General features: G+C 52.4%; 2 protein-coding genes across 4 annotated transcripts in view; one reads left to right on the top strand and one right to left on the bottom strand.

Moving 5' to 3' along the window:
- The first annotated feature begins 2567 nt into the window (after positions 1 to 2567).
- Positions 2568 to 3575, top strand: PIGC (phosphatidylinositol glycan anchor biosynthesis class C). The gene has a single exon (XM_063165142.1). The coding sequence runs from the start codon at positions 2614 to 2616 to the stop codon at positions 3490 to 3492; it is 879 nt and encodes a 292-aa protein (XP_063021212.1). The 5' UTR covers positions 2568 to 2613; the 3' UTR covers positions 3493 to 3575.
- A 7295-nt stretch (positions 3576 to 10870) lies between these two features.
- DNM3 (dynamin 3) overlaps positions 10871 to 26149 on the bottom strand; it is a 172567-nt gene continuing 157288 nt past the window's right edge. For all 3 annotated transcript variants that reach the window (XM_063165270.1, XM_063165271.1, XM_063165272.1), the window contains one exon: positions 10871 to 15231. In XM_063165270.1, the coding sequence (XP_063021340.1) occupies positions 15162 to 15231 (70 nt within the window). In that variant the 3' untranslated portion in view covers positions 10871 to 15161. The remainder of the gene's footprint in view (positions 15232 to 26149) is intronic.

Here is a 26149-nt window from a genome sequence, read left to right as displayed (position 1 = left end):
CCTGCCAGGACAGCTGTGCAGGCAGGACGCTCACTGTCCCTGACAGTCACTGCCCTGCGGCAAAGTCTGGGCCACCTGGGCAGCGCTGAGCTGTCCTTTGCACCGTGGGCGGCGCCACCACACGTGGCAGTCACACGCTGTCCCCTCCCGGGGACACAGGGCCAGCACAGCACGGCAGCTGCTTCGTCGCTGGGGTCCCCCGAGCACCGGGTGGGTGCCAGGCCCTGCGGGTCTCAGCCCTGGGCTGGCATTGCCAGGGGTGCAGAGCCTTGTCTGGGTGGGCACCCATGGGGGGCTCCAGCTGCTGTGCTGGATGTCGCCAAGGGTTTGGCTTTGCTGGCATCACCCAGCATGGCTCAGGAGCGCTCTGAGGCACTGACCAGCCCCAGCCTCCCCCTCTCCCTGCCTCCAAAGGCACTCTGCTGCCCCACAGCAGAGACCTGAAAGGACACACAGAGTACCCATCTGTCACAGACATCTTGTATGAAAAATTCTTTTCCTTAGGATATTTTGCTCCTGAGAAGCTGACAGGCGTCAGGAACAAAATGTAAACATTGATTGTCTGCTGCTGTGGAATGCAACAGGTGAATCTGTGATTGGTCTCGTGTGGTTGTTTCTAATTAATGGCCAATCACAGTCAGCTGGCTCAGACAGAGAGTCTGAGCCATAAGCCTTTGTTACTCATTCTTTCTTTTTCTATTCTTAGCTCACCTTCTGATGAAATCCTTTCTTCTATTCTTTTAGTATAGTTTTAATATAATATATATCATAAAATAATCAATCAAGCCTTCTGAAACATGGAGTCAGATCCTCATCTCTTCCCTCACCCTCACACCCCTGTGAACACTGTCAGACCTATCACCTCTGTTCTCTCCACTGGGATTTCCACACGGACCTGACCATGTGGAAGCAGCCTCATGCTCCAGCCCCATGCTCTTCTTGGTCCCCAGAGCATCACAGATGTGCAGAGAGCCAGGGCCAGGTGACAGCAAACCTGCTGCCACCACCCCCAGTGCGAGCACAGGAGGTGGCATTCCTCTTCTGTGGTGGTCGTGGCACTTCTCAGAGCAGCAGGAATGGCTCTCTGCCCTCCCAGCTTTCCTCCTGCATGCCCCAGCTTTACTCCATGACTTTGGGAGAAGGACATTTCGTTCAAAATCTCAAGTTCCCAGGCGCTGGGCACCGAGGCAATGCCAGCAATCCCAGGAGCTGGCAGCACTCCCTGTCCCTGTGGGCGCTGCCTTGTGCCCATGGAGGCACGTGCATGGCTCTGTGCAAAGCTGGGGCTGGGGGCTTTCAGGGAGGGCAGCTAGAACCCAGTCCAGCTCCATCCTGGCTGGGAGCCTGCTGGAATCACCCCTTGGCAGGGGTACCTGCCCAGGGTGAGCAGCTGCTTCTGCCCTGCCCAGCAAGTGCAGTGACACGGGGCTGGGAGGTGGCACTTTGGAGGTGTCACTGTGGCGTGGCTCAGCCTGAGGGCCCCCCAAAGGCACAGCAGCAGTGTGGGTGTTTCCTGCTGCTCTGCACGGGTCTGAGGAGCTGGGATCTGTTTGGGGAGTCTCCTGTCCAGGCTCTGGGTGAAAACAACCGGAGAGTGGGGCCATGAGGGCCCTTCCCACAGCACAAACCAGGCCCTGTTCGGGGCTGCCTTGTCCCGGCGTGAGGCCTCTCGGGTGAGGCCAAATGAAGCAGCTCCTCAGCAGCAAGCGCCTCTCTGGGGCTGGCAAGGCTCAGACCTGAGCACAAGCAAACACAGACGTAAGGAAAACACTGTGAAACCTCCTTTAATGTGCCTCTGTCCCCTTGCTGCACACGCCGAGTCCCTTCGGCAGCACAGGAGATGGATGTGCCTGCGGAGCTGCCCCTCTCCAGCCCTGCTCTCCTCCTCCTGCTCCTCTCTTGGGCTGAGCTGTGAGCAGGCGGGAGCTGCAGGGGAAGGGCGCCCTGCAGCATCACACCCACATTCCTGAGCTGCCTGCTGAGCCTGGTTCGGCCAGAAAAGCAGGTGCCTGGCTGGACCGGGACGGGGAGTGGGGCCTGCAGCATGGGCTGGGGCCACGCTGCCAGCAGCAAAGCCGGGCACGCACCGGGATGTCCAAGCACAGAGAGGCCCTGGCTGAATCCCATCGGCGGCTGTGCCCTCCTCGGGGGCTGCAGGGATTCAGCCCCTCGCCAGGGTGTGGGAGCAGGGCAGGAGCATCCCTCCAACCCCATCTCTCTTGCGGGGCCAGGCAGGAGCGAGACGGCCCCAGCACGCACCGGCAGCAGCTGCAGTGGGACAGGGACTTGCGGCCCTCGGGATGAGCAGATCCCAGCACGGAGCTGCGCTGCGTCCTGAACCCAGCCCAGAGGCTGCTAAAGCTCACACGGAGCGGGGAGCGCGGCCGGGGGGAGGTGACCCCTGTGAGGCGGGGCGGTGCCCGGCCCCGGTACCGGCCCCGGCTGCCGATTCCGCCCGGGGCTCCGGCCCGTGTCCCGGGATTCCGGCCCGTGTCCCTCGGTTCCGGCCGGCAGGTGGCGGCCGTGAGCGCCCCGGCGTCCCTTGCGCCATCCCCGGCAGCGGCGGGACCGGGGCCGGGCTCGGGCCCGCGGAGCCCCCGCCGTGCCGGGGCCATGGAGCCGGTGCCCGGGCGGCGGTGGCAGAAGGTGCTGTACGAGCGGCAGCCTTTCCCCGATAACTACGTGGACCAGCGGTTCCTGGAGGAGCTGCGGAAGAACGTGCACGCCCGGCAGTACCGGTACCAGGCCGTGGTGTTCCAGTCGGGAGCGGTGGTGCAGCAGCTGTGCAGCGTCTGCGTCTTCGTGCTCACCTGGTGGTACATGGACGCGGGGCTGCTGAGCCCGCAGGGCCTTTTCGCAGCGGCGCTGGTGTCCTCCCTGCTCGGTTACGTCCTGTTCGACGCCGTAGACGGCGGGGCCGGGCGCTGGGCGAGCGGGCGGACGCGCTGGGCCGACCTCAAGAGCACGCTGGTGTTCGCCGCCTTCACCTACGGCTTCTCGCCCGTGCTCAAGACGCTCACCGAGTCCATCAGCACGGACACCATCTACGCCATGTCGGCCCTCATGCTCCTGGGGCACCTCATCTTCTTCGACTACGGCGCCAACGCCGCCATCGTGTCCAGCACGCTGTCCCTCAACATGGCCATCTTCGCCTCGGTGTGCCTGGCGTCGCGCTTGCCGCGCGCCCTGCACGCCTTCGTCATGGTGACCTTCGCCATGCAGATGTTCGCCCTGTGGCCCATGCTGCAGAAGAAGCTGAAGGCGCGGACGCCGCGATGCTACGTGGCCGTCACGGTGCTCTTCGCGCTGGCGGCGCTGGCGGCGCTGGCCACCGTGTCCAGCGTGGGCGCCGTGCTCTTCGCCTCCCTGCTGCTCGCCATCTCCTGCCTGTGCCCCTACTGCCTCATCCGCCTGCAGCTGCTCAAGGACAACATCCACGGGCCCTGGGACGAGGCTGAGATCAAGGAGGATCTCTCCAGGTTCCTCATGTAGCCATGAGCAGTGCAAGGTCCTGGCTGGGGGACAGCCCTATGGGGGGACACCCGAGCCAATAAAGTCTCACACGGCAACAAGGACCAGCCACTCTTGTGTTTCCCCCAGGATCCGCTTCCAGCCCTGGCTGTGGTGGAGGAAGGAGCTGAGCCATGCAAGGATGCAGGCAGGGGAGGGGATGGCTCTGGCCATGCAGCCCCACACTGGGGTACAGGGGATGTGTCCCACAGAGTGTCAGCCCACACTGGGGTACAGGGGATGTGTCCCACACTGGGTACAGGGGATGTGTCCCATGCAGTGTCAGCCCACACTGGGGTACAGGGGATGTGTCCCACACTGTCAGCCCACACTGGGTACAGGGGATGTGTCCCATGCAGTGTCAGCCCCACACTGGGTACAGGGGATGTGTCCCACACTGTCAGCCCACACTGGGTACAGGGGATGTGTCCCATGCAGTGTCAGTCCCACACTGGGTACAGGGGATGTGTCCCACACTGTCAGCCCCACACTGGGTACAGGGGATGTGTCCCACAGAATGTCAGCCCACACTGGGTACAGGGGATGTGTCCCATGCAGTGTCAGCCCCACACTGGGTACAGGGGATGTGTCCCATGCAGTGTCAGTCCCACACTGGGTACAGGGGATGTGTCCCACACTGTCAGCCCCACACTGGGTACAGGGGATGTGTCCCACAGAGTGTCAGCCCCACACTGGGTACAGGGGATGTGTCCCATGCAGTGTCAGCCCCACACTGGGGTACAGGGGATGTGTCACACAGAGTGCCAGCCCACACTGGGGTACAGGGGATGTGTCCCACACTGTCAGCCCCACACTGGGGTACAGGGGATGTGTCCCATGCAGTGTCAGCCCACACTGGGTACAGGGGATGTGTCCCACAGAGTGTCAGCCCCACACTGGGGTACAGGGGATGTGTCCCACACTGTCAGCCCACACTGGGTACAGGGGATGTGTCCCACAGAGTGTCAGCCCCACACTGGGGTACAGGGGATGTGTCACACAGAGTGCCAGCCCACACTGGGGTACAGGGGATGTGTCCCACACTGTCAGTCCCACACTGGGGTACAGGGGATGTGTCCCACAGTGTCAGCCCACACTGGGTACAGGGGATGTGTCCCACAGAGTGTCAGCCCACACTGGGTACAGGGGATGTGTCCCATGCAGTGTCAGCCCACACTGGGTACAGGGGATGTGTCCCACAGAGTGTCAGCCCCACACTGGGTACAGGGGATGTGTCCCATGCAGTGTCAGCCCCACACTGGGTACAGGGGATGTGTCCCACAGAGTGTCAGCCCACACTGGGGTACAGGGGATGTGTCCCACACTGTCAGTCCCACACTGGGGTACAGGGGATGTGTCCCACAGTGTCAGCCCACACTGGGTACAGGGGATGTGTCCCACGCTGTCAGTCCCACACTGGGGTACAGGGGATGTGTCCCATGCAGTGCCAGCCTCAGGACCCTCAGGGCATGCAGAGCACTGGGCACTGCCCGGGAGGGCTGCAAGGCAGGGCCTGCTGAGGTCGCTGGAGCTGCAGGACAGAGCATGAGGGCTCGAACGGGGCCGAGCCCTCCTCGGCTGCTCCCTGGCCCTTGTGAGTGCCAGAATAGCCTCCCACCACCGCCAGACACCACGTTACCCTAAATCCCTTAGGAGAGGGGGTATGAGAGGGCATCACGCCTTCCTCTCGCCTCCAACCCCTTTGCAGAGGCAGATCCGGCCTTGCTGCAGGGCCTGACCCCGAGGCACAGGGATGGAGCTCAGCACAGCCCCCATGGGCGCACACACCCAGCTGCTGTGGGGATGCCAGGGCCCGGGAGCTCCCACCCGCCTGTCCGGTGTCCGCCTGTCCGGTGTCCGCCTGTCCGGTGTCCGCCTGTCCGGCAGCGCTCCCACCACAACAGAGGGCGCTCCTGGCAAACGAGTCCCGCTGGAGGCCGGGCCGGGATGGGCAGCCCCGGCCCTGTCCCCATCCCTGTCTCCATCCCCGTCCCGGCCCCCGGAGCCAAGGCATGCCCACACCAGCCCCAGCCCCATCTCCCGGGGCTGTATTTGCCCCCGCCCCGGTGTTTTTGGAATTTCTCTTTGGGAAAAGCAGCAGAGTGCAGCTCCTGCTCGATTTCCCCCATCCCAGCGAGCCGGAGCGTTTCAGGCGCTCCTTTCTCGGAAATGAGCGAGCCCCGGCGGAGTCCCCAACACCTCCAGCGCTTTGTTACCGCTCCTGCCAAGTGTTAAATGTTGCTGCTGTCGTCGTGGTAACGACCACATCTCATTTCGCTTTTAATTAAAACCCGTAGGAGTCTGGAGGCCGTGCTCAGGTCTCGCGGGGAGCACAGCTGGCCAGATGCTCAGAGTCACCATGACATTTTTTAGCTCTTTTTTCACAGGGGGGTTCCCAGAAAGCTGCTCGGTGACCCCGATGTCCATCTGACACTGGGCTAATGCCAGTGTAATGCTGCCATCCCAAACAGGGGCAAGGCTGGAATGTAAATCAGAACTAAGCCAAATCTCATCTGCTTGGCCCCTGGCTGTCATAGAGAGGCTGCAGGAAAGCAGAGTTTCTGTTGCACCCCCTCCTCCAGGGGGAAATCCTTCCCCACAAAGCGCCTTTCCCAAATTCACACTGTCAGAAGCAGCTGTGGGTTAGGAAAACTGCAGGCATTGACCACTCAGACATTTCAGGTGGTGGAGATGGACACAGGCTGTCCCCTTGCCCTCAGCCCAAGCAGGAACCTATGCAGATCTGGGGACCCACAGCAGGCTCTATCCCCAGCTCCAGGGGATGCAGAATGTGTCCCACCCAGCCCCAGACCTCTCTTCTCTACCCCATCCTTCCCTTCACCTCCTTAGAACCAGCCACAGAATTCTAGGATTGGATTAGAACAGCCTCAGTCCTTGCCCCTGGGGAAAGGCTCAGCTGCCCACAGAGCCACCTTGCCCACCCTACCCTGGGAAATGGAACCCAAATCCCCAGCCTGGATGCACAAAGGGACCTGAAGGGAGGAGGAATGCAGAAGAGAGCCAGGGAGAGGAGAGGAGGGGACACAAAGGGCAGGCAGGGTTTCCCTGGGACTTCCCTGACCTTCTCCTGAGGACACGTGCTCTGCAGGGCTGCTGCTATTTAAGCTGCTGTGTAAACGGCCATTATTGGTATGTCTGCATGCCTGAGGTCAGAACATCCTCTGCAGAGCAGGGTTTGGCCATGACTCTACACTGACCCGTAAAGCTGGATGCCCTTTGGGCATTTTCTCCCTGAGCAAAGCCCCCCTGAGACCCAAGAAGTGGCTCCTGGCTGTTGATGCCACAAACACTTCATCAACCAACCCTGAGGGGTTAAATGTTCTTTTGCATTCCAAGTTTCTTTCCCTAAAGGTTCACTCCACTGAGATCAGTCCTTCTATGGGGCGTTTTCTTTTGATTTGAAGCTGGCCAAGTGTGAGTGGCTGTGAAGTGGCTGGGGATCAGCCTTGCTTCTGGGGGAGCTGCTGACACGTGTCAGCTGGGACCTCCATGCATCCATCTCCAGCTTTGCTGCAGGGAAAGGCCAGGGCAGCCACCCACACCGTGCTCTCAGGGGGGCTGGGAAGCCTGTGAAGAACAAAGCTGGGCTCTTTGATCAGGAAACCAAACCAGGATTTTGGTCCTAACCCACCCACTGCCCTGTAATGTCACCCTTGTCCTCCTGCCCCTGCCACAGCACCAGGGCAGCTGCAGACAGCACAGTGAGGTGAAACAGCTTCTTCAGAGAGCCACCCTGGGAGCCCACGTCGAAGAACGTGCCAGGGTTTCCCAGCTCACTGTGCCTGTTTCCACTGTGCCAGGGTTTCCCAGCTCCTGTGCATTTCTACTAAAGAGATTTTAGAACTGGCTGCCATAAACCCGTGGAATCTGGAGTCCTGTTTTCAACAATATTTCTTAAGAAGGTAAAGATTTGTGTGGAGGATTTCCCACCATAAAATGCCCCAAGAAACCAGTTTGTGCCTTCCAGCAGCAGCTGGGAGCCCAGCAGCAGCTCCTGGCTGGGTGCTGTGGCCAGGCCATTGAGATAAAATATCATCCACCTTTAATCTGCTGTTGGTACCATGAGGGACTGCAAGGAGAGCTTCCCTCAGCACAGAACAGATTTTTTTTAACAACCTGGAGAAAAAGCAGCTTGTAAAGTTCAGTCCATCCTCCCTCCTTCTCCTTTACCTGAGGCATGGGCTGAAGCTCCTCAAGAGCTCCCCAGTACAAACACTGTTGTTTCTGCAATGCACAATTCCTGAACTCTGCTGAGGGGTTTCTGCCTCAGCACAGGTGAGAGCTGCAGCCACCCTCAGCTCCTCCATTCCTGGGACAGTTCTTTTGCTGGAACTGCAGATCCAGATGTTTTCCAGTTGTTTTCCTGCAGCTCTAGGTCTCCCTTTCTCCCTGTCTCAGGGTACTGGGAAGCACCTGCCCCAGTGCCAGCAATTCCCAGTTTAGCACACGCAGTTCCAATGGTATTGAGCAGGGTTTGGGGTTTCCCCACATTTTTTAACCACACTGTTGCTGTTTCTCTGTTCTACTCTACCAAAAGACCAAGTCTAAGTGAGAAGAAGGAAAAATGTCTGTAAGTCCACACTTTTCTGGGCTTATATTTTGAGCAAACTCAGTGCTTGCTGTTTACCAGCTCATGCAGGTGCTTCAGCAGCTCCCTGGATATTTTGGAGGTCAGCAGGACCTCAATCAGCTGCAACAAGAGGAACTGCCCAAATTCAGCAAAGGTGCGTCAGAGCAGGCTGGAAAACAAGCTGAGGCTGGCTGTCACCTTCTGCACACACAGAGTGATCCCATGCTGAGGGAAAACAGCCACTTAAACCCATCAGTTCCCCCCTTCTCAGACTTCTCTGGAACCCAAAACAAGCACGTCACCTAAATCCCAGATTTTCTCCTTCCCACAGGGACGGACACATTTGGAATCCCAGAGGTAGCTCCTTCCAGCTGAGCTCAGATGCTCCAGTGAGGTCGGCTTGCAAGGAATTCAGAGGCTTAGCTTGAAGAAAATGGTCAGAACAGCTGCAATTTATTTATAATTGTGCAGATTAATCAGTCTAGGGCCTGTCTGGAGACTGCTGCAATCTTCTCCTTCGAGTTTCCGCTCAGCCAGGTGCTGCTGCTGCTGCTGCACTGGACATGTTTGGAGCTCTGCTGGCTCTTCTTCCTGCTCATGCTAAGCCAAAGCCATTTGTATGGAGCAATCCTGGTGCTGAATGCATTCAGAAGAGCTGCAACTCCAGCAGAATGTCCATCCCTCCCTCCCTGCACAGCCTTGGAAGGTGGGAGGCTCCACAGAGCCCAGGTAATTTCTCCCACAGGGTAAGAATGTCTCTGTGTGAGAAGAGGGAGTAAACTCTTCAATAGAAACACAGGACACACTCCTTTTGTAGTCAGAATTTTATTTTCTTTACATCCAGGCTTATCATTGACATCTGAAAATAAAATCTTTCATTTACAAATAGGCTAGTGCAAATTAAAGGTAATTTTGGATTAAAAAAAAAAATAAAAAAGACACTGCATGTAACACAAAAGAAATGTGTGTGTTAGGATGATCTTCCTGGAAGAGCTGGTGGAGGTCGCCTAGGAAAAAACCAAAAAATAACCCCAAAATCACAGGGAGAGGGGGAGATTGAAAACAAAAGGCCAAGATACAATAAAATGACTCATACACAAAATTATCTTAATAAAATGGGGTAAGAGAAAAAGGCACAGAACATGCATATTAAGGAAAAGAGCAAGAGCAAGATTAGAATCAGCTGGCTCTCAGCACAGCCTGGCTTTCATCCTCACCCCTCCCTTCTGACCTGCCAGTGCCAGAGCAGCAGAACAATCCCATCCCAGGTGTGGAGGTCACTGCTCACAGCCTCTCTCATTTTCTTGCAGCAAATTCTACCCTCTGCAAGGGCTTTTCTCCTGGCAGCCTTAAAATCCTCACCATTATCTGCTTCAAACACTGCTCTTGAGTAGAACTTCTGTGAGGCTCTGATGAAATGAGGAATGATCAGACAGGATGGCCCTGGGGTGACAGGAGGGGACATTGCTGGGAGAGGACAGGACAAGGCTGGAGAGCCCTGGGGCAGTGAGGGCACAGAGCAGCTGCTGCCCCTGGCACCCAGCACTGAGCACTGAGCTGCCCTGGTACCTGGCACAGGGCACTGAGCTGCTCTGGTACCTGGCACAGGGCACTGAGCCCCCCTGGCACCCAGCACTGAGCTCCCCTGGCACCCAGCACAGGGCACTGAGCTGCCCTGGCACCCAGCACAGGGCACTGAGCTGCCCTAGTACCCAGCACTGAGCCCCCCTGGCACCCAGCACTGAGCTCCCCTGGCACCCAGCACAGGGCACTGAGCTGCCCTGGTACCCAGCACTGAGCTCCCCTGGCACCCAGCACAGGGCACTGAGCTGCCCTGGTACCCAGCACTGAGCTGCCCTGGTACCCAGCACAGGGCACTGAACTCCCCTGGCACCCAGCACTGAGCTGCCCTGGTACCCAGCACTGAGCACTGAGCTGCTCTGGTACCCAGCACAGGGCACTGAACTCCCCTGGCACCCAGCACTGAGCACTGAACTCCCCTGGTACCCAGCACGGGGCACTGAGCTGCCCTGACCAACATTCCTGGCTCCAGGCTCACCAGGGGGACCTGAGGGGCTCCAGCCAGAGGGGACACGTGGGACACTGCTGTTCCCTCAGAGGGAGGGCACAAACTGCCTCAGCCGCATTAATGACCAATAAAGAAATCTCCAAATATTACAGGAAACAGCAGGCATGTTCCTGCTGTGCTCATCCCACCTTTTGCTCCCTTCTTTCCCAAACCCCCACTGTGGGGTTCCCAGAGGAAGCTGCTGTGCTCTTTGTGCCCTCCAGACCATCTCCAAGCACTGACTGCAGACACTCGGCCCGTCCTGATCTGCAGGAGGAACTGAGTGATCAGGACATCTGCACATTTGTACACAATCTTTAGGGGCAAATCCCTTTCAGGCATATTTTAAGTCCAGCTCCTGCTCTGGAGGACTGAGCGTGGTCTTCTGCTCAGCTCTGAAACTCTCTGAAGGTGCTTTCCCCAGCAATGCAGTGAACCCCAGGTACTGCTTGTAAGACATTCATCCATTTCCCAGCACAGCATCTCTGCAGCACTCCAAGGCCCTTGCAGGGGAGCAGGCTGAAGGCTTCCCAAGGGAATCCCCTCCCCTTTAATGACATCTCCAGTGATCCCAGCACAGCAGCACCTCCAATAAATCCTCCCTGCAGTCCCCACCGAGGCACTGTGGAATGCTGAGATGGTGGTGCAAGAGACAGAAGACACCACTCAAACACATGCAGAAAGTAAATAATAAAAGCCCATCGAGAATGAGAGTTTATTTCAGGTTCAGAAATGCAGCAGAACATTTTTACAGCAGGTGTATGTGATGCTCAGTGATGACCATGGTTTCGGGAATCCACTCGCTGTGCTCAAAGGTCAACACCAGGAACCATTTACAGATTACGAAACCAAAGGCAGATGTTTTGGCTCACATCAAGTAGGGCATTAACATACAGAGCAAAAAAAAAAAAAAAAAAAAAAAAAAAAAAAATCAGAAAGAAATTAAGCGTTTGCTTCTTACAAAAAAGAAGTCATGGTTTAGCCTGTCCTGGAAAAGTAAAGAGACAGCAGTAAAGCAACCGGCCGGCAAGGCGGGACAAATCATAGATCAAGCAAGAGTGGAGGGCTGTCGGGACGGGAGGAGGAGCCGTCGGCATCAGCTCGCCTGCAGACAAAGCGAGAGGAAAGACAGGCAGAGTGACATTCATTTACAGGGGGAGCTGCTCTGCAGCGGCCTGGCAGCGGGCAGGGCCACGGCAGGAGCAGCTGTGCCAGGAGGGCACCGGGAGGCTCCCTGCTGGCACAGCGACAAAGCAGGGCTGCTCTCGGGTCGGCAGGCTTGGGCTATTTTAAGACAGAAGGACAGAACTAGTCAGGAATGTCAATATGCTGTACACATCATGGTTAGTGGAGCTCTCTGGAACAGGGAGGATAATATTTTCTGTGTTATACTTGAACACGAAATGCCATGACCTATAATGTATCTTCTTTAATATAATAAATAATCTACTTTTAGGAGACTTACTCAGAAAGTGCAACAAGATCAGCAATAAAATAAACACACGTTAACTATGTACATAAGCCTTTTTGTTGAACATACAATCTTTTTAACCCTAGCACAAGATCCCTTGAGATCCCAGGCCCAGAGCTGTTCACAGCACACACAAGCTCTTTTGGTCAGCCACAGTGGGGTGAGGTGGAAATGTTCCCTGGGCAGAGATCCAGGCTCAGCCTAAATGCACTATTAGATGAGCACCCTCCTGAAACTTAGCAACTACACCACCCAGATCTTTGTGCACCTCACCTAAGAGCAGAAACTCTGGTGCTGCTTCATTATTGCTCCACTGTGCCCTGGCAAGCAGAGCTGTGCCAGAGGGAAGCAGAGGGGGCAGAGCAAGCTGTGCCCCGCAGACACAGAGCTCAGGCCTGGCTCATCCCACCTGAGTGCTCTGCAGAGGTGCCCAGTCCCTCTGGCACACCCACAGGGAGCTTGTCCTGCTTTCCTTTGGGCATGGAGTCAGTTGCTGCCAAGGCTGCTCCTCCAAGAACAAAGGACAGGACGGATGGGACAGCCAGCATCAGGAGCAAGTGGGACAAACAAACCCATTCCAGGCACTCCAGAGCAGAAGGAAGTGGGCCAAGGCTGCAGGACAGAACTTACTCAACTGGATGTGGCAATTTCTTGGGAAGCATTCAAGTGGTTTTCCTAGAAACAAGTTTCTGTGGTTTATTCTCACAAGCACATACGCAAGAAGAGGTGAAATCATCAACCCCTGGATTTGTGCTTATGGTTTTTTATTAACCTGCACACCTAAAAGTGTTGCATTTAGGGCCCAGGGCCAGATTTAGAGGAGATCTCAATGAGGATGCAGAGGAAGGAGGGCTGTGCAGCTGTGTCCTGCACCCTCAGCATCAAGCACAGGACCAGATGGTGCTGATGCCTCACTGCCTTCTCCTCCTCTGTCAGGTAAATCCACCCTTGAGAGCTTTATTTACAATTCAGGAGTACTGCTGACAAACAGTTCCTTGGGGGCAGAGAAAAGGCCAGTGCTCAGTTGTGCCACCTCTTTCCTTATGCTTGGCAGAAAGAGTCATTAAAGTAAATCAGGGAGTTTCAAGTAGGGAGCATCTAAAAGCACAATTTTAGGCCAGGAGCTGTACCATGTAATTGAGGCTCCTGAATTACCAGCATTGCCTTGTGTCCCCTGCAGCCACACTGGCCTGAATCCCCTCCTGGGGGTCATGGTCATCAAAGGACAGCTAAGCTGAGTCCCTGGGCTGTGGTGGGACAAACCCAGACCGTGGCCTTGCAGTGTCCTGGAGTGGCTTGGGTTGGTCCCTGCTCATGGATGGTGCCATGGGCAGACACACCTTCCACTAGACCAGGCTGCTGAAAGACCCATCCATCCTGGTCTTCTACCACCATGTGAGTATCAGAGTTTGATATTCTGATATCAGAAGTGATATCAGTGACCTCTGTGGCTCAGGCATTTAACCTGGCTTCCCACCAGCAGGCAGCTGCCAGTCAGTAGCAGAGTTCTGTTAAACTGTTTGGAAATACAGGAGTGCTGGCAAGGCAACAACATGGGCTACTGTGGCAATTCACAAAAATGTATCCAACAGATGCAGCACAGCTTACAGCAGAGAGCACTGAGCAGTGGAAAGCTGTGTAGAAGACAAGAATCATCAAAATATGTTTTCTTTTTTTTGTAGTAAAAATTAGTATGACTGTGGGTGGTTGTGTTTTCAACCTTGAAAGCTGATTCTGTGCATTGGCACTGGAGATGTGGACCTGTTCCCCAAACAAACAGCAGCATCTGCTGAGATCACCAGGATGCCAGGGCTTGACAAACTCCATCTCCACCGTGCCCCACGTGTGACCTCCAGACTCCCTAGGAGTGTGGCACCAGTATGGGGTTGGCAGGAAATGGAAGTTAAACTAATACACAAATCATGATGCTGTCCCAAGCTCGTCTCTCCTCTGCAGGCTGGAACATGATTTGCTGCACTGGTGAGCACAGCTAATCAGCAGCCTGGGAATTAACAGAGTAAATCCCCGTTTGTTGTGGCTCTTGGATTGGATTCTTCCTAACCATGGGGCTACAGCATACTGGAGCCCTACAAGCAGTCTCAATAAATACATTTATTAGACTGATTGTACTGGGGGCCTTTGAAACCACCAATTGCTTTGCCAAGGGATCTGTAAGCATAATTTTAATAGCAGCAATTCATATTTTCTAAAGGAACAAGGCCAAATTCCTCTCTAGTTTCATTCTGTTAACTCAGTAAGTTCTAAGCTTTAAGGGTGACGCTGACCCTAAGTGTTTAAAGTGAAGTAATGCAGTTAAGACAAAAGGTTTTTATAATGCATTAATTTATAACGTGCAAAACAAGAGGCAGAGGGCACCTCTGCAAGTGAGCAGCTGCTAAAATAATCCAGGATGCACAGCTGAGCACTTCCCAGAACTTAGCTGGATAAAGCAACAGTAAACCAAGGTGTGTGCAAGGACCATGTAATGCAAAAAGAAAATCTTTACACAGGGGACACAGGGAAACTTTATTGACTGGCATGTGAAAATATCACAAATGTCCCACATCCAAAGCCTTGGGAAGCTCAGCTGCCAGTCCAGGCTGGAGCTCCCACGGTGGGCACAGGAGGGGGACCCAGCCCAGCCGTGCATGTGTGTGTGTGTCTCTGTGTCCTTCTGGGTCACAAAGGGACCAAAAGCAGTGCTCAGTTCCCTGGGTCCTGCACACAGCCCATCTCCATGCACTCACTCCCCTGCAGTGCTTGACAGGAGCACAGTGGGAGCAGGGACAGAGGGAGCTGCTGTGTCACCCCAGCCCTCCCAACCACCCTGTCCCCTCCTGGCTGTGGGGTGGGACAGCTCCCTGTGAGCTGGGGCACCCCAGCCTGCTCCTCACCAACCCAACCCACCTGGCATGGCAGCTGCCACGAGGGGCATACAGCAAAACGTGCCTTGTCCCATGCACACCCTGCTTGTTTAACAACATTCCTTAAAACTAAAATTTGGATAAGGACAGTTTACAGGAGAAGCAAGCCTCTTACAAGAGAGACCTGCAAGTGTGGGACCTTCAGAAGAGCTTGGTAAGAAAGCACATGGCTTTTCTTTGCCCAGTTTAGCCATTACAAGAGAAAATAGAAAACCTAGAAGGTATAAATAAAAGCAAGATTCCTTTCAGGTACGGGAGAAGAAAAGCAGCAGATAAATCAACACATGCACAAAGACACACAGAGTCAAGCCCTCCAGCTGCTGTGGAGGACTGTGAGCACAGTTGTCTGGGTGGAGATATGTGTCAGTAAGTTAGATAACATCAGTTATTGCAGAAGGAAAAGTCAAGGCAGCACAGACCTTCCCCAAACATTGAAGACCTCATAAACAATGCAGAATGGACAGAGAAAATCAGTAAAATTGGTTACTTGCCTAGAGATGTCCATACATGCGACTATACACTGGTTATTGTGACAGTTACCAAGCAATTTGTTTCCACATATTTGGTTAACAACGAGTGACATGCCAGAAACTCCTTTTAGTCTAACAGGGAGGAGTCTAACGGACGGATTACAGTGGGCCGAGTAGGTGAAGGGGGCGGTCTTCGACTGGAGAGAGAGAGAGAAGAAACAATGAGCACAAACACTGAGCACAGATCCTGAGCACAGATCCTGAGCATAAACACTGAGCACAAACACTAAGCACAGATCCTGAGCACAAACACTGAGCACAAACACTGAACACAGATCCTGAGCACAGATCTGAGCATAAACACTGAGCACAGACCCTGAGCATAAAGCCTGAGCACAGACCCTGAGCAAACCCTGAGCATAAAGCCTGAGCACAGACCCTGAGCACAAACACTGAGCACAGACCCTGAGCATAAACACTGAGCATAAACACTGAGCACAGACCCTGAGCATAAAGCCTGACAACAGACACTGAGCACAAACACTGAGCACAAACCTGAGCAGAAACCTGAGCACAAACACTGAGCACAAACCTGAGCAGAAACCTGAGCACAAACACTGAGCACAAACCCTGAGCACAAACCCTGAGCACAAACCCTGAGCACAGACCCTGAGCACAGACCCTGAGCATAAAGCCTGAGCACAAACCCTGAGCACAAACCTGAGCAAACCCTGAGCACAGACCCTGAGCACAAACCCTGAGTACAGACCCTGAGCACAGACCTGAGCACAAACACTGAGCACAAACACTGAGCACAAACCCTGAGTACAGACCCTGAGCACAGACCTGAGCACAAACACTGAGCACAAACACTGAGCACAAACACTGAGCACAGACCCTGAGTACAGACCCTGAGCACAAACACTGAGCACAGACCCTGAGTACAGACCCTGAGCACAAACACTGAGCACAGACCCTGAGCACAAACACTGAGCACAAACACTGAGCACAGACCGTGAGCACAGACCCTGAGCACAGACCCTGAGCACAGACCCTGAGCACAAGCACTGAGCACAGACCCTGAGCACAAACACTGAGCACAAACACTGAGCACAAACACTGAGCACAGACCCTGAGTACAGACCCTGAGCACAAACACTGAGCACAGACCCTGAGTACAGACCCTGAGCACAAACACTGAGCACAGACCCTGAGCACAAACACTGAGCACAAACACTGAGCACAGACCCTGAGCACAGACCCTGAGCACAAGCACTGAGCACAAACCCTGAGCACAAACCCTGAGCACAGACCTGAGCACAAACCCTGAGCACAGACCCTGAGCACAGACCCTGAGCACACACCCTGAGCACAAACACTGAGCACAAACACTGAGCACAGACCTGAGCACACACCCTGAGCACAGACCCTGAGCACAGACCCTGAGCACAGACCCTGAGCACAGACCCTGAGCACAGACCCTGAGCACACACCCTGAGCACAAACACTGAGCACAAACACTGAGCACACACCCTGAGCACACACCCTGAGCACAGACCCTGAGCACAGACCCACACCTCTGGCTGTTGTGACATGGACAAGCACGTGCTCGTACACACAACAATCCTACTGCCATGCACCCCGAAGCCAGACAGCCCTGAGCATGCACAGGAAGGAAGGAGGAAATGGGTTTTGCCATTTCTGCCATGCTTTACCCTCTCAGCCATCACTGTGCACAGCCTGGGGGCTCTGCACACACTGCTGCCTTCTGGAGCCACAAACCAGCAGGGCAGGGAGGTTATTCCCTGGTTTCAGGGCTCAGTCCCAGCCTGCAGCAGCTTCAGGTCTGCCTTGCAGGAGCAGGAAAATCTGCAGCTTCTTGCATACCTGGGCAAACTGTAGCCCTATCAATAGGCCTGAATCTGAGGCACATTTTGAGGCTTTAAATCAACAGTCTTGAAAATGCCAATTGTGGCCAGGGCTGCTGGATTCATTAATTTACCATAAATGCATTTCTCTGTCAACTTCAGGAAGTGCTACATAGTCACAAATTTTTTGGGAAGACTTAGGTGCCTTCATTCAATTTTCCTGTGTACTGAAAACCTCTGCATTTTAATTTGGACTCTTGTCATTCTCTAATAACAGACCCCAGAGCAAGAGTGAGCAGCAGTGATCTCCAAGCACATCCTACCTGCAGTCCAGGCTGCCATTTATCCCTCCCTCTCTCCCTTCCCCAAGGATAACACCCAGCTCTGCTGGAGCTGTAGACAGAGTCCCCCTGGTAGCTGCGTAACATTTTACCTGTTTGTGTGCAGGAAGGTCCCCCTCAGGGCTGTGTGGAGGTAATTCTCTCAGCTCAGTTACAAAGAGTATTTTTTTGCTGCTCTGGTGCTGCATTTATCCCAGTGCATGTCCTACACACTGGTTTTGCTCCTTTTCTTTAGCAGAAAGCACCAGCTACTCACTCTCTCTCTATTCCTTAACCCAGCCCAGATCACCATGAGAGCCCATGGCTCACCCAGGCTCTGAGCAAGGTGGGAGCTGAGGCTCCCATCAGCTCCAGCAGAGCTCATTAATAATTCTTAAATAATAACAAAAAATTAATAATTTGCCCCAACAAATGTGCAGCCCTTCCTAACCCATCCTCCACCTGTGCAAGTAGGGACTTTGCGCCCCTGCAAGTTGTGGCTCTGAAGAAGATTAGGAAGGAAATGTGTCTCATTCTGCTAAAGCTAAACTGAAGATGAAAAGAATGTAACAATGTGTTAAATTTCTTTGAACTGGAACAAAATATGTGAGACAAATTTACACTTGACAAAAAAAAAAAAAAATCTCATTTGGCTCAAAGTACATCTTGTGTGACAATATTCTCTTTTGGTGAAGAAACGAGAATTTTAATCCCTACCATGCAACCAATAGAAAATATGCCAACTAAAGCATTCAAGTAAATCAACAAACTAAAAAAAAAATAGGCAAAATATAATTTCTTCATGGTGTATTTTTCTTACAGGAAAAATGTTACTGTGTTAACTATTGTTTCTTGTGTTGCTCCAGTGTAGGTCTTCTGGACTCATTTCCAAAATTTGTAGTTTCATAAAGAACCACTTCTAAGGCTCTGCATTTCTGCTGGGTTGCATTACATTATTCCTTTGTTGAAATGCCTCACATTGCATTGTTTAGCGCTTACTGAAAACATTGTATCATATGTATGCAATTGACAAACAAGGGAAAATGCATACAGCTGTCTTCATATCAAATTTAAAAGCCCAAACATGCATTTTAATACCAGGTTAAATGCAGCCCACTGGATTCAAATAATGCAATTTAGCCAAATCGCCATTTAACACAGCAGGATCAGAAACTGGAGAGCACAGTGGGAGGATTTCCTGGATGCAATCAGTCAAACCAAACCTGAGCCACAATCAGGCCCCGTTTCCCCCTTGAACCAGCGCTGTCACTGCACCCTGGCCTAGTTGGAATTTCCACTCAAGCCCAGTGCAGCCCTGAAGGGAAGAACTCCCCATCAGCTCTTCCCCACTGCAGAATGCCAAATGCTTTGGGAGAAGCTGATTCCCCCAAGGGGATGCTCTGATGAGGAGCTGCTGCTGAGCCACCCATCCTTGTCCCTGTGGCACTGCCCTACAGAGAGGAGTGCTCAGAGCAGGGAGCTCTGACCCACCCGTGGGTGCTCTGTCCTGTCTGTGGGTGCTCTGACCCATCTGTGGGTGCTCCGACCCATCTGTGGGTGCTCTGACCCATCTGTGGGTGCTCTGACCCATCTGTGGATGCTCTGACCTGTCTGTGGGTGCTCTGACCCATCTGTGGGTGCTCTGACCCATCTGTGGGTGCTCTGACCCATCTGTGGATGCTCTGTCCTCTCTGTGGATGCTCTGACCCATCTGTGGGTGCTCTGACCCATCTGTGGGTGCTCTGACCCATCTGTGGATGCTCTGACCCATCTGTGGATGCTCAGACCCATCTGTGGATGCTCTGTCCTGTCTGTGGATGCTCTGACCCATCTGTGGGTGCTCTGACCTGTCTGCAGATGCTCAGACCCATCTGTGGGTGCTCTGACCTCTCTGTGGATGCTCTGACCCATCTGTGGATGCTCTGATCCACCTGTGGATACTCTGACCCATCTGTGGGTGCTCTGACCCATCTGTGGATGCTCTGTCCTCTCTGTGGATGCTCTGACCTGTCTGCAGATGCTCTGACCCATCTGTGGGTGCTCTGACCCATCTGTGGATGCTCTGTCCTCTCTGTGGATGCTCTGACCTGTCTGCAGATGCTCACACCCATCTGTGGGTGCTCTGACCTCTCTGTGGATGCTCAGACCCATCTGTGGATGCTCTGACCCACCTGTGAATGCTCTGACCTGTCTGTGGGTGCTCTGACCCATCTGTGGGTGCTCTGACCCATCTGTGGATGCTCTGACCCACCTGTGAATGCTCTGACCTCTCTGTGGATGCTCTGACCCACCTGTGAATGTTCTGACCCATCTGTGGATGCTCTGACCTCTCTGTGGATGCTCTGACCCACCTGTGAATGCTCTGACCTGTCTGTGGGTGCTCTGACCCGTCTGTGGATGCTCTGACCCACCTGTGGATGCTCCCACATGTGTCTGGGATGCTGTGACACAGACACCCATGTGTCCTCCCGCTGGGCATGGGCAGCACATCCGTGAGGAGCGGGCAGAGCCCTCCTCAGCTCCAGCCCCTCAAGGGTGCTGCCTGCCTGCCGTGCACCTCCAGCTCCTTAATCCCCCACACAAACTGGGGCAGCAGGACCTGCAGAACCTCCTAGAGGAGGGCAATGTTTGGGAAAGGCAGGGCTGGGGAAAAGAGCTGCAGCAGCACCAGCGGCAGCATGTCCCTGCAGCCCTGCTGCTGACAGGCTCCTGGGGTACCTGCAGCAGAGCAGGAAGGGGCACCGTGCCCCCGAGGCCCTGGGCAGAGCACAGGGGCTCAGCCTGGGGAACAGACAGGGGGTTCTGTTCCTTTTCCCCCCCTTCCTTTGCCACTGGCACTCAGCATCGGCTGGAGCTCGAGTGTGAGTGAAGGAAAGAACAAGTTCTAAAGTTCCCTGTCCTAGACCTCCCTGTCAGGGTGACAAATCATTCTGTGACCATTTCTACACTGGGAGTAGCACTCAGACCTTTTTCACCCCCCTAACAACAATCTCAACCCCAAAAACAAGAGGCAAGCCTGTGTCTTTTGTCTCCCCCTCGCTCCTTCCCGGCCGGAGCAGGGGCCTGGGCCACCGAGAGACAACAGAGCCGGCAACAACTCCGGGGCAGCTCTGCCGAGCACAGCCCTGAGGCAGCCGAGCGTGGGCCCGGCCCCATGGCCCCCGAGCCCAGGCCCCTCACGGAGCCGCGGCCGCCGGGGAGGAGCGGGGCCCTCAGGGCGGCAGGGGGAGCTGCAGCCTGCCCGCGGCCCGGCCGGGGACAGCGGGCACAAACAGCCTCCCCCGCAGCCCTGCTGCCATCCCAGTGAGTAAATATGTGACTAAGGCCGCTTCAATGTTTAGTCTGAGGCCAGCGGGTGATAGCGGCGCAGACGGCGCGGGCCGGGTCTGTCCCGGTTATCGCAGCCGGGCAGCGGCTCCGGCCCCGGAGAAAGCTCCGAGGGAAGCGGCGCTGCTGCGGGAAACCCTTGCGGCTGTTGCCGCCAACATTTCAGCTGCCTTTTCGGGCCGTGTCCCGCCTAACTTACTCTCTTGTCTTTGGGGTTGTTGTTATTTTGCTGCCTTTTTTTTTTTTTTAAACTGTTTGTTAAAGTTAGTGCTAAAGGGGCAGGAGATCATTGGTCCCCCCGGGGCTGAGTAAACGAGTCTGCAAAAAGAATCAGTTCTTCTAACTAGCACACATTAAGCAGACATAAAGAATTTACCAATGAAAATTGTGGACTAAGTATGTATTTAATAACTCCCTGATGTTGCTGCAGAGACTTCTCCTTTGAAGAGCTCAGTGGGGTTTTGAATGGAGGGGAGCTCTTACCCCCGTGCAAAAACTTTTTTAAAAAGGAAAAGTTTTTACATTTATTTTTAACCTTAGCAGCACCCCCCTCCTCCCCCCCCTCCATGTTTCCAGTTTTAAAAGAACTCCTAAAAGCTTTAGCTAGGCAAATGCCGAGCAAAAGAAACTAAATAAAGCAAGTCTAGACTTAAAATTAGATCAGAAACATATGGGAGTTCTTCGAGCCTTTGCCTTTTGAGAAGCCCTATCGCTCCCCACACGGAGTGCACAAAATGTGCTTTCAGTAAAGCATGGCTGTAATTACCATGGGAGGCCCCGCTCGAAGATGGCTTCTCACAGCACAGCCAGAGGACTTCGAAATAAAAGGCTTTCATTTCCACTTAGATTTGACGTTCTTGCTCGCTTGTGACCACCAGAGAACACTTGTGGAAGGCATGCACAGAACTCTATTTTATGATACATCCTATAGATCTGAAGCTGTGAACAGAAGCCCATTATTCTCTCCCTTTTCCATCATCTTGGTTTCCCTATAACGCAGCCCTCTTGGAGTACCCCGATACATGACATCGTCTTTGTAGAATTTAACAAGAAAATACTTCAAATCTCTAAGCAGCTTTAAGACTGACTGCAGGCAAATTTGTTTTAGGTGACAGAACAAACCTGGAATGTGAGGCATATGGTCAGAGTGCAGTGACTTACTGCAGGTGAGGAATAAATCTGGTTTCCTGTTTGGGTGATTATTTACAGAACTAAGTAGCTTGGTCCTGAGAAAGTTATAATGCTTTGGCTGATTTTACTTTTGTACTGTTTCTCTAGTTTTCTCTGTTTCACTAAGATCCTGAGAGACCCACATCCTCTATTACTGGTTCTTGTATCAACCTAACTTTTATATGGCATCTCTTGACCTTCATCAGCCTCAGGATTTGGAGGACAATCCAGAAGTGGAAGTACTGTATCCATCATGCTTCAAAAACAGAGGCAAGACAGTTTCTAGACCTAATTAGTCTTCAGTCTGTGCAGGCTTAAACTCTATCCTACAGCAGATGCAGCATGGCTGCTGCAGAGTCTCCCAGATATCAGCTCAGGAGTGGAAGTGAGAAAGCCAGGGGGAAGAAAGGCACTTGGTCCTGGTGACACAGGTCAGAACAAAGCAGGAAAAGCAGAAAAAGGATGATGACATGAGGAGGAGTAAAGCAGAAATCACAGACAGGGATCAGGAGGAGATGGTGATTGCATGGGAAATGAGAAACTGCACAGAGTGGTGATGGAAGGTGAAAGGAGCTGGGGAATATCTGCCTGAGATGGTCCCTCAGCCCAGTGGAATGGTCCAAGAGAGTGAGAATTGCTCAGATTTGTTTCTGCACTGGAAAATGTCGTTTTGCTAAACACAAAATGTCTGTAACTGTTGCCCAGAGGATCAGTGTGGTCAGGCAGGTCAGAAGGGAAGCCCTCAGGCACAGAGCACAGCTTTAGAGGGTGGCTGCTAGTTCTGAAGCATTCTCCAGCTGAACTCAAGCTCCACAAAGCACAGAGGGCGTGCTCAGAGTGTACTGCCAGGGACTGCCTCAGCTGTCCCTACAGCTGAACCCCAAAACTGCAAATGACCCCTCTGCACAGTGCTCTCTCAGTGGAAGAATTTTTTTGTTCAGTATAAGCAAGTTAAGATTATTAGATTATGCTGTTTTATCAGATAGCTGAAAGAAACAAACAAACAAACAAAAAAAGAGTGAAAGGAAGAATGTGTCCTTGCACTGGCCACCACTACACTGCAGCAGTATAAATCTCCATGAATTCAAAGGCTTACACTGTTTGAAAGCACTGGGGTTAGTGAGGTTCCACTGTGTGTGATTTAACTTAATACAGATACTCCTTTCAGAGGCAATATGCTCCAAAATATGATGTTCCAGCAGAATAATTTATTATCTACAACTCAAGCTATGTTTTCTATATGACCATAATAAATCAACGTCCATCACACACACATACACATATATTGTATGTTTATGTGAACACTGCATTTTCAAATTAGTCATTTCAGGGAATTAATGTGTCATATGAAAAGCTCAGCTTGAATAAACAAAAAATTAATTCAACAGATCAAGACAGAGTATTATTCTTAACAAACTGTGTGTTCTTGTTTGCCCTTCAGCAGAGAACATGTCAAGTAAGCAAGTGTGCAGTGCATCTGAGGAATTCTGTCCCAGCCTTTCAGAAACATTAGGTTGGGATGGTCCAGAGGGTCACAACTGGCCATGAAGAAGAGAAAGTTCGGAGTGCTGAGTGGGAACATTCAGAATGCTGTTCTAGGCATGGAAGATGACAACAGAAGGGCCACAAAATCAGCAGGAAGAACATCTGATCTCTTCACAGCAGCGTGAACCATGGACCCCACTTTTGAACACATCTCTGCTCTTCCTTCCTACTCAGCTTTGACCTTCCTCTGCCTTGTTGCCTCTCTTCTCTTTACTTACCTTGGTGCAAGAAGGGGAACAAATGTCCTGGTTGTCACCTGCAGCTGGAGTTGCTCCTCTTCTTGATGCCAGCTAATGGGATTACCACTGTTGTTAGTGGAGCCATGGAGTGCCCTCATCACTACTGATCCAACACAGCTCACAGGGGACAGCAGAGTTTCAAGACAGCCTTTCAAGATGCCTGCAGGTGCAGGAAGTTCAAATCATCCCTGTTTCTCTCTGTTTACTCTCAGATGTTTTCTCTTCTAGCACAAGGCAGCCTAGAAATGCACTGCTGTTCACCCACTCTCTGACAAGGCAGGAATTCCCTGCTCAATGCCATTGCTCTAATCCTGCAATGTCTTCATGGCAACTGCTATTAAACCACTCCATCATGAAACTAAATCAGTTCTTGGCACAAATAACATCTTCAGGTTCCTGTATTTCTGTCAAACAACTGCTGTTGCTTGACTCTACTTTCTTTCTTCAAGTAGAGAGATGTTAAAAATAAAACCACTTCCTTCTGCTAACATTATCTTGAGAGAGAAAATGCTAAGAAGAAAAAAAAGAACCGAAACCAAACCTACTATGACACTCCTACTATGTTTGAGGACTGCACTTGCAACATCATCTTTATTCCAGAACCACTTCTGGAATTCTGATGCTTTTCAGGTTCCTTGTTTTTCTTCCTCTCTCTTGCATCTCTTTTACTTACCCTTCCCCATCACATAGCTCTGGTCTACACTAAGAGTAATGAAAAGCCATTTCACTGCCAGATCCTCTTTGCTGAACTTTTAAAGTGACTTGCAGCAGCCCCAGTTGAATGTCACTTGGTTTTAAAACAATTTTTTGTTGAATAAGACAGGAGCAAGTAGCTCAGGAACAATACTCAAGATGATTACAGCTACCTGAGGTGCAGTAGATGGATCAAACCTCAACCCTATGCAGAACAAGTGATTCTTCAGATACTTTTGTTAATTGCCACAGCCCATCAGAAAATTCCTGGGCCACTGCAGATATGACCAGCCTGTGTCTGGCTGATGGAGGGAGATGCTGAGAGAGGTTAAGAGTCAGTGGCAGCAGATCTGGTCCCCAGGCTGGCATCCCATGAACTTTGTTTTCCTCAGTCTTCAGGAGACTCATCTGGGGGAGAGGAATATTAAGGAGGGCAGTAACAAAATCCTACTGCCAGTCTAAAAGAGAGCCATCCTTTTAGGGGCAGCAATCACTGAAGCTCCTGGAGCAGAGTGAAGACTCTCCTCTATCTCTCATGGCATTACAGCTCAGGCAGCTGAAGAATCACTTCTGTGCAAATGCCATTCCAAATCTCTCATAAGATCAGCACTGCAGAATTACAATGAAACTGCCAGACTTGCTGGATTGTGACATTTTACATGTTTTTACAACCTGCTGGGACCTGCTTTCTGGCCAAGCCCTGCAATACTTATCCTCATGCAGAATGCTCCTTCTTTCAGTGCTTCTGTTGTCTCTCTTCATTGCAGGGGGGTTGGGCTAGATGACCTTTAAAGGTTCCTTTGAAACCAAAGGATTCTGTAATTCTATTCTTTGATTCTATCCCATGACCAGAGTGGCAAGATGAGCCCAGGTTTACACCTGGCAGTGGAGCTTGTGTTCCTCATGGGTGTCACAGCCACTGCCACCAGGCTGCTGCTAAGAAAGATTGCCAAATACTGCATTCTATGGCTTGAAAACTGTCTGAAAAAACTCTAAAAGACAGAAATGCAAGGTGACAGATTTACAAAGGTGGCAGGAAAGGGATGATTTGGAAGGAAACCAAGACAAGATGGTGAGAAGGAAAGGAAGGAGTACATGGGGGAAAGAGACAAATGTACCAGGCAGGAAACCAAGTGAAAGGAGGAGGTGCAAGAGGAAGCAAACAGGATGGTCAAGAAAGGGACAGAGAGGGAAAGGCTGAGAGAAAAAGGGAAAATAGTGAAAAAGGACCCAGTGGAGGAGGGGGAAATGCAGAGCTTCTTTCTAAGAGATAAGAGAAAATAAATGGAGTCTGCTGCTGCTCAAAGCAGCCAGCAGCAGAAGTAACATATTACTGGGTGTGCATTTCCACAAGAAATGGACATTAGACTGGTAACAAATTACACAGGGCTGTCTTCCCCCTGGGCAGAAATCACAGAAATAATAACTGATATTCTCCTAAGTCTTGTGATTTTGGGGTCCTTGGACAGGAAACAGAAGGGCAGTGTCCCCCCTGGGAGGGGCTCTGGCTTTGCCCACGGAGCTGTATATTCTTGACATGAGATGCAGAATTAAATTATTCTCTGGCTTTCTTTTCTCCTGAGGTTCAGCAGGAATTTGAATTCTGTCCATGTAACACTTTTGTCTCTTTGCTTGCATGAAACAATCCTAATTGCAGACTATACTTTTTGAATAGAACTTCTGCCAAAGATCCATTCAAAGAGGACACAGAGCTGTGCTCTCCTACTTGGCTGTTCAGATTAAGATCATCCAAGTCAGCATGCAAACACTCTGAGGTGGGCTCTCACTCATCCTGCCAGAAGAATTTGGTGCAATGACTATTTGATTACAATTTATATTCCATTAAAAAATACAGTAGTAAGCTTTTAAAGCTGCAAGGTCAAACTTTCAGGAGAAAGAAGATTCCCAGGCTCAGGCAGGATAACCCTTCTGGCCTTATATGCCTATGCACTC

The sequence above is a fragment of the Melospiza melodia genome, chromosome 11 (genome assembly GCF_035770615.1).
Source record: "Melospiza melodia melodia isolate bMelMel2 chromosome 11, bMelMel2.pri, whole genome shotgun sequence".
In the NCBI taxonomy this organism is placed as follows: domain Eukaryota; kingdom Metazoa; phylum Chordata; class Aves; order Passeriformes; family Passerellidae; genus Melospiza; species Melospiza melodia.
This window is presented reverse-complemented; position numbering and strand designations above follow the sequence as displayed.

Excerpts from the sequence above, each read along its gene's own strand:
- PIGC (XM_063165142.1), top strand. The coding sequence starts at position 2,614 with ATGGAGCCGGTGCCCGGGCGGCGGTGGCAGAAGGTGCTGTACGAGCGG.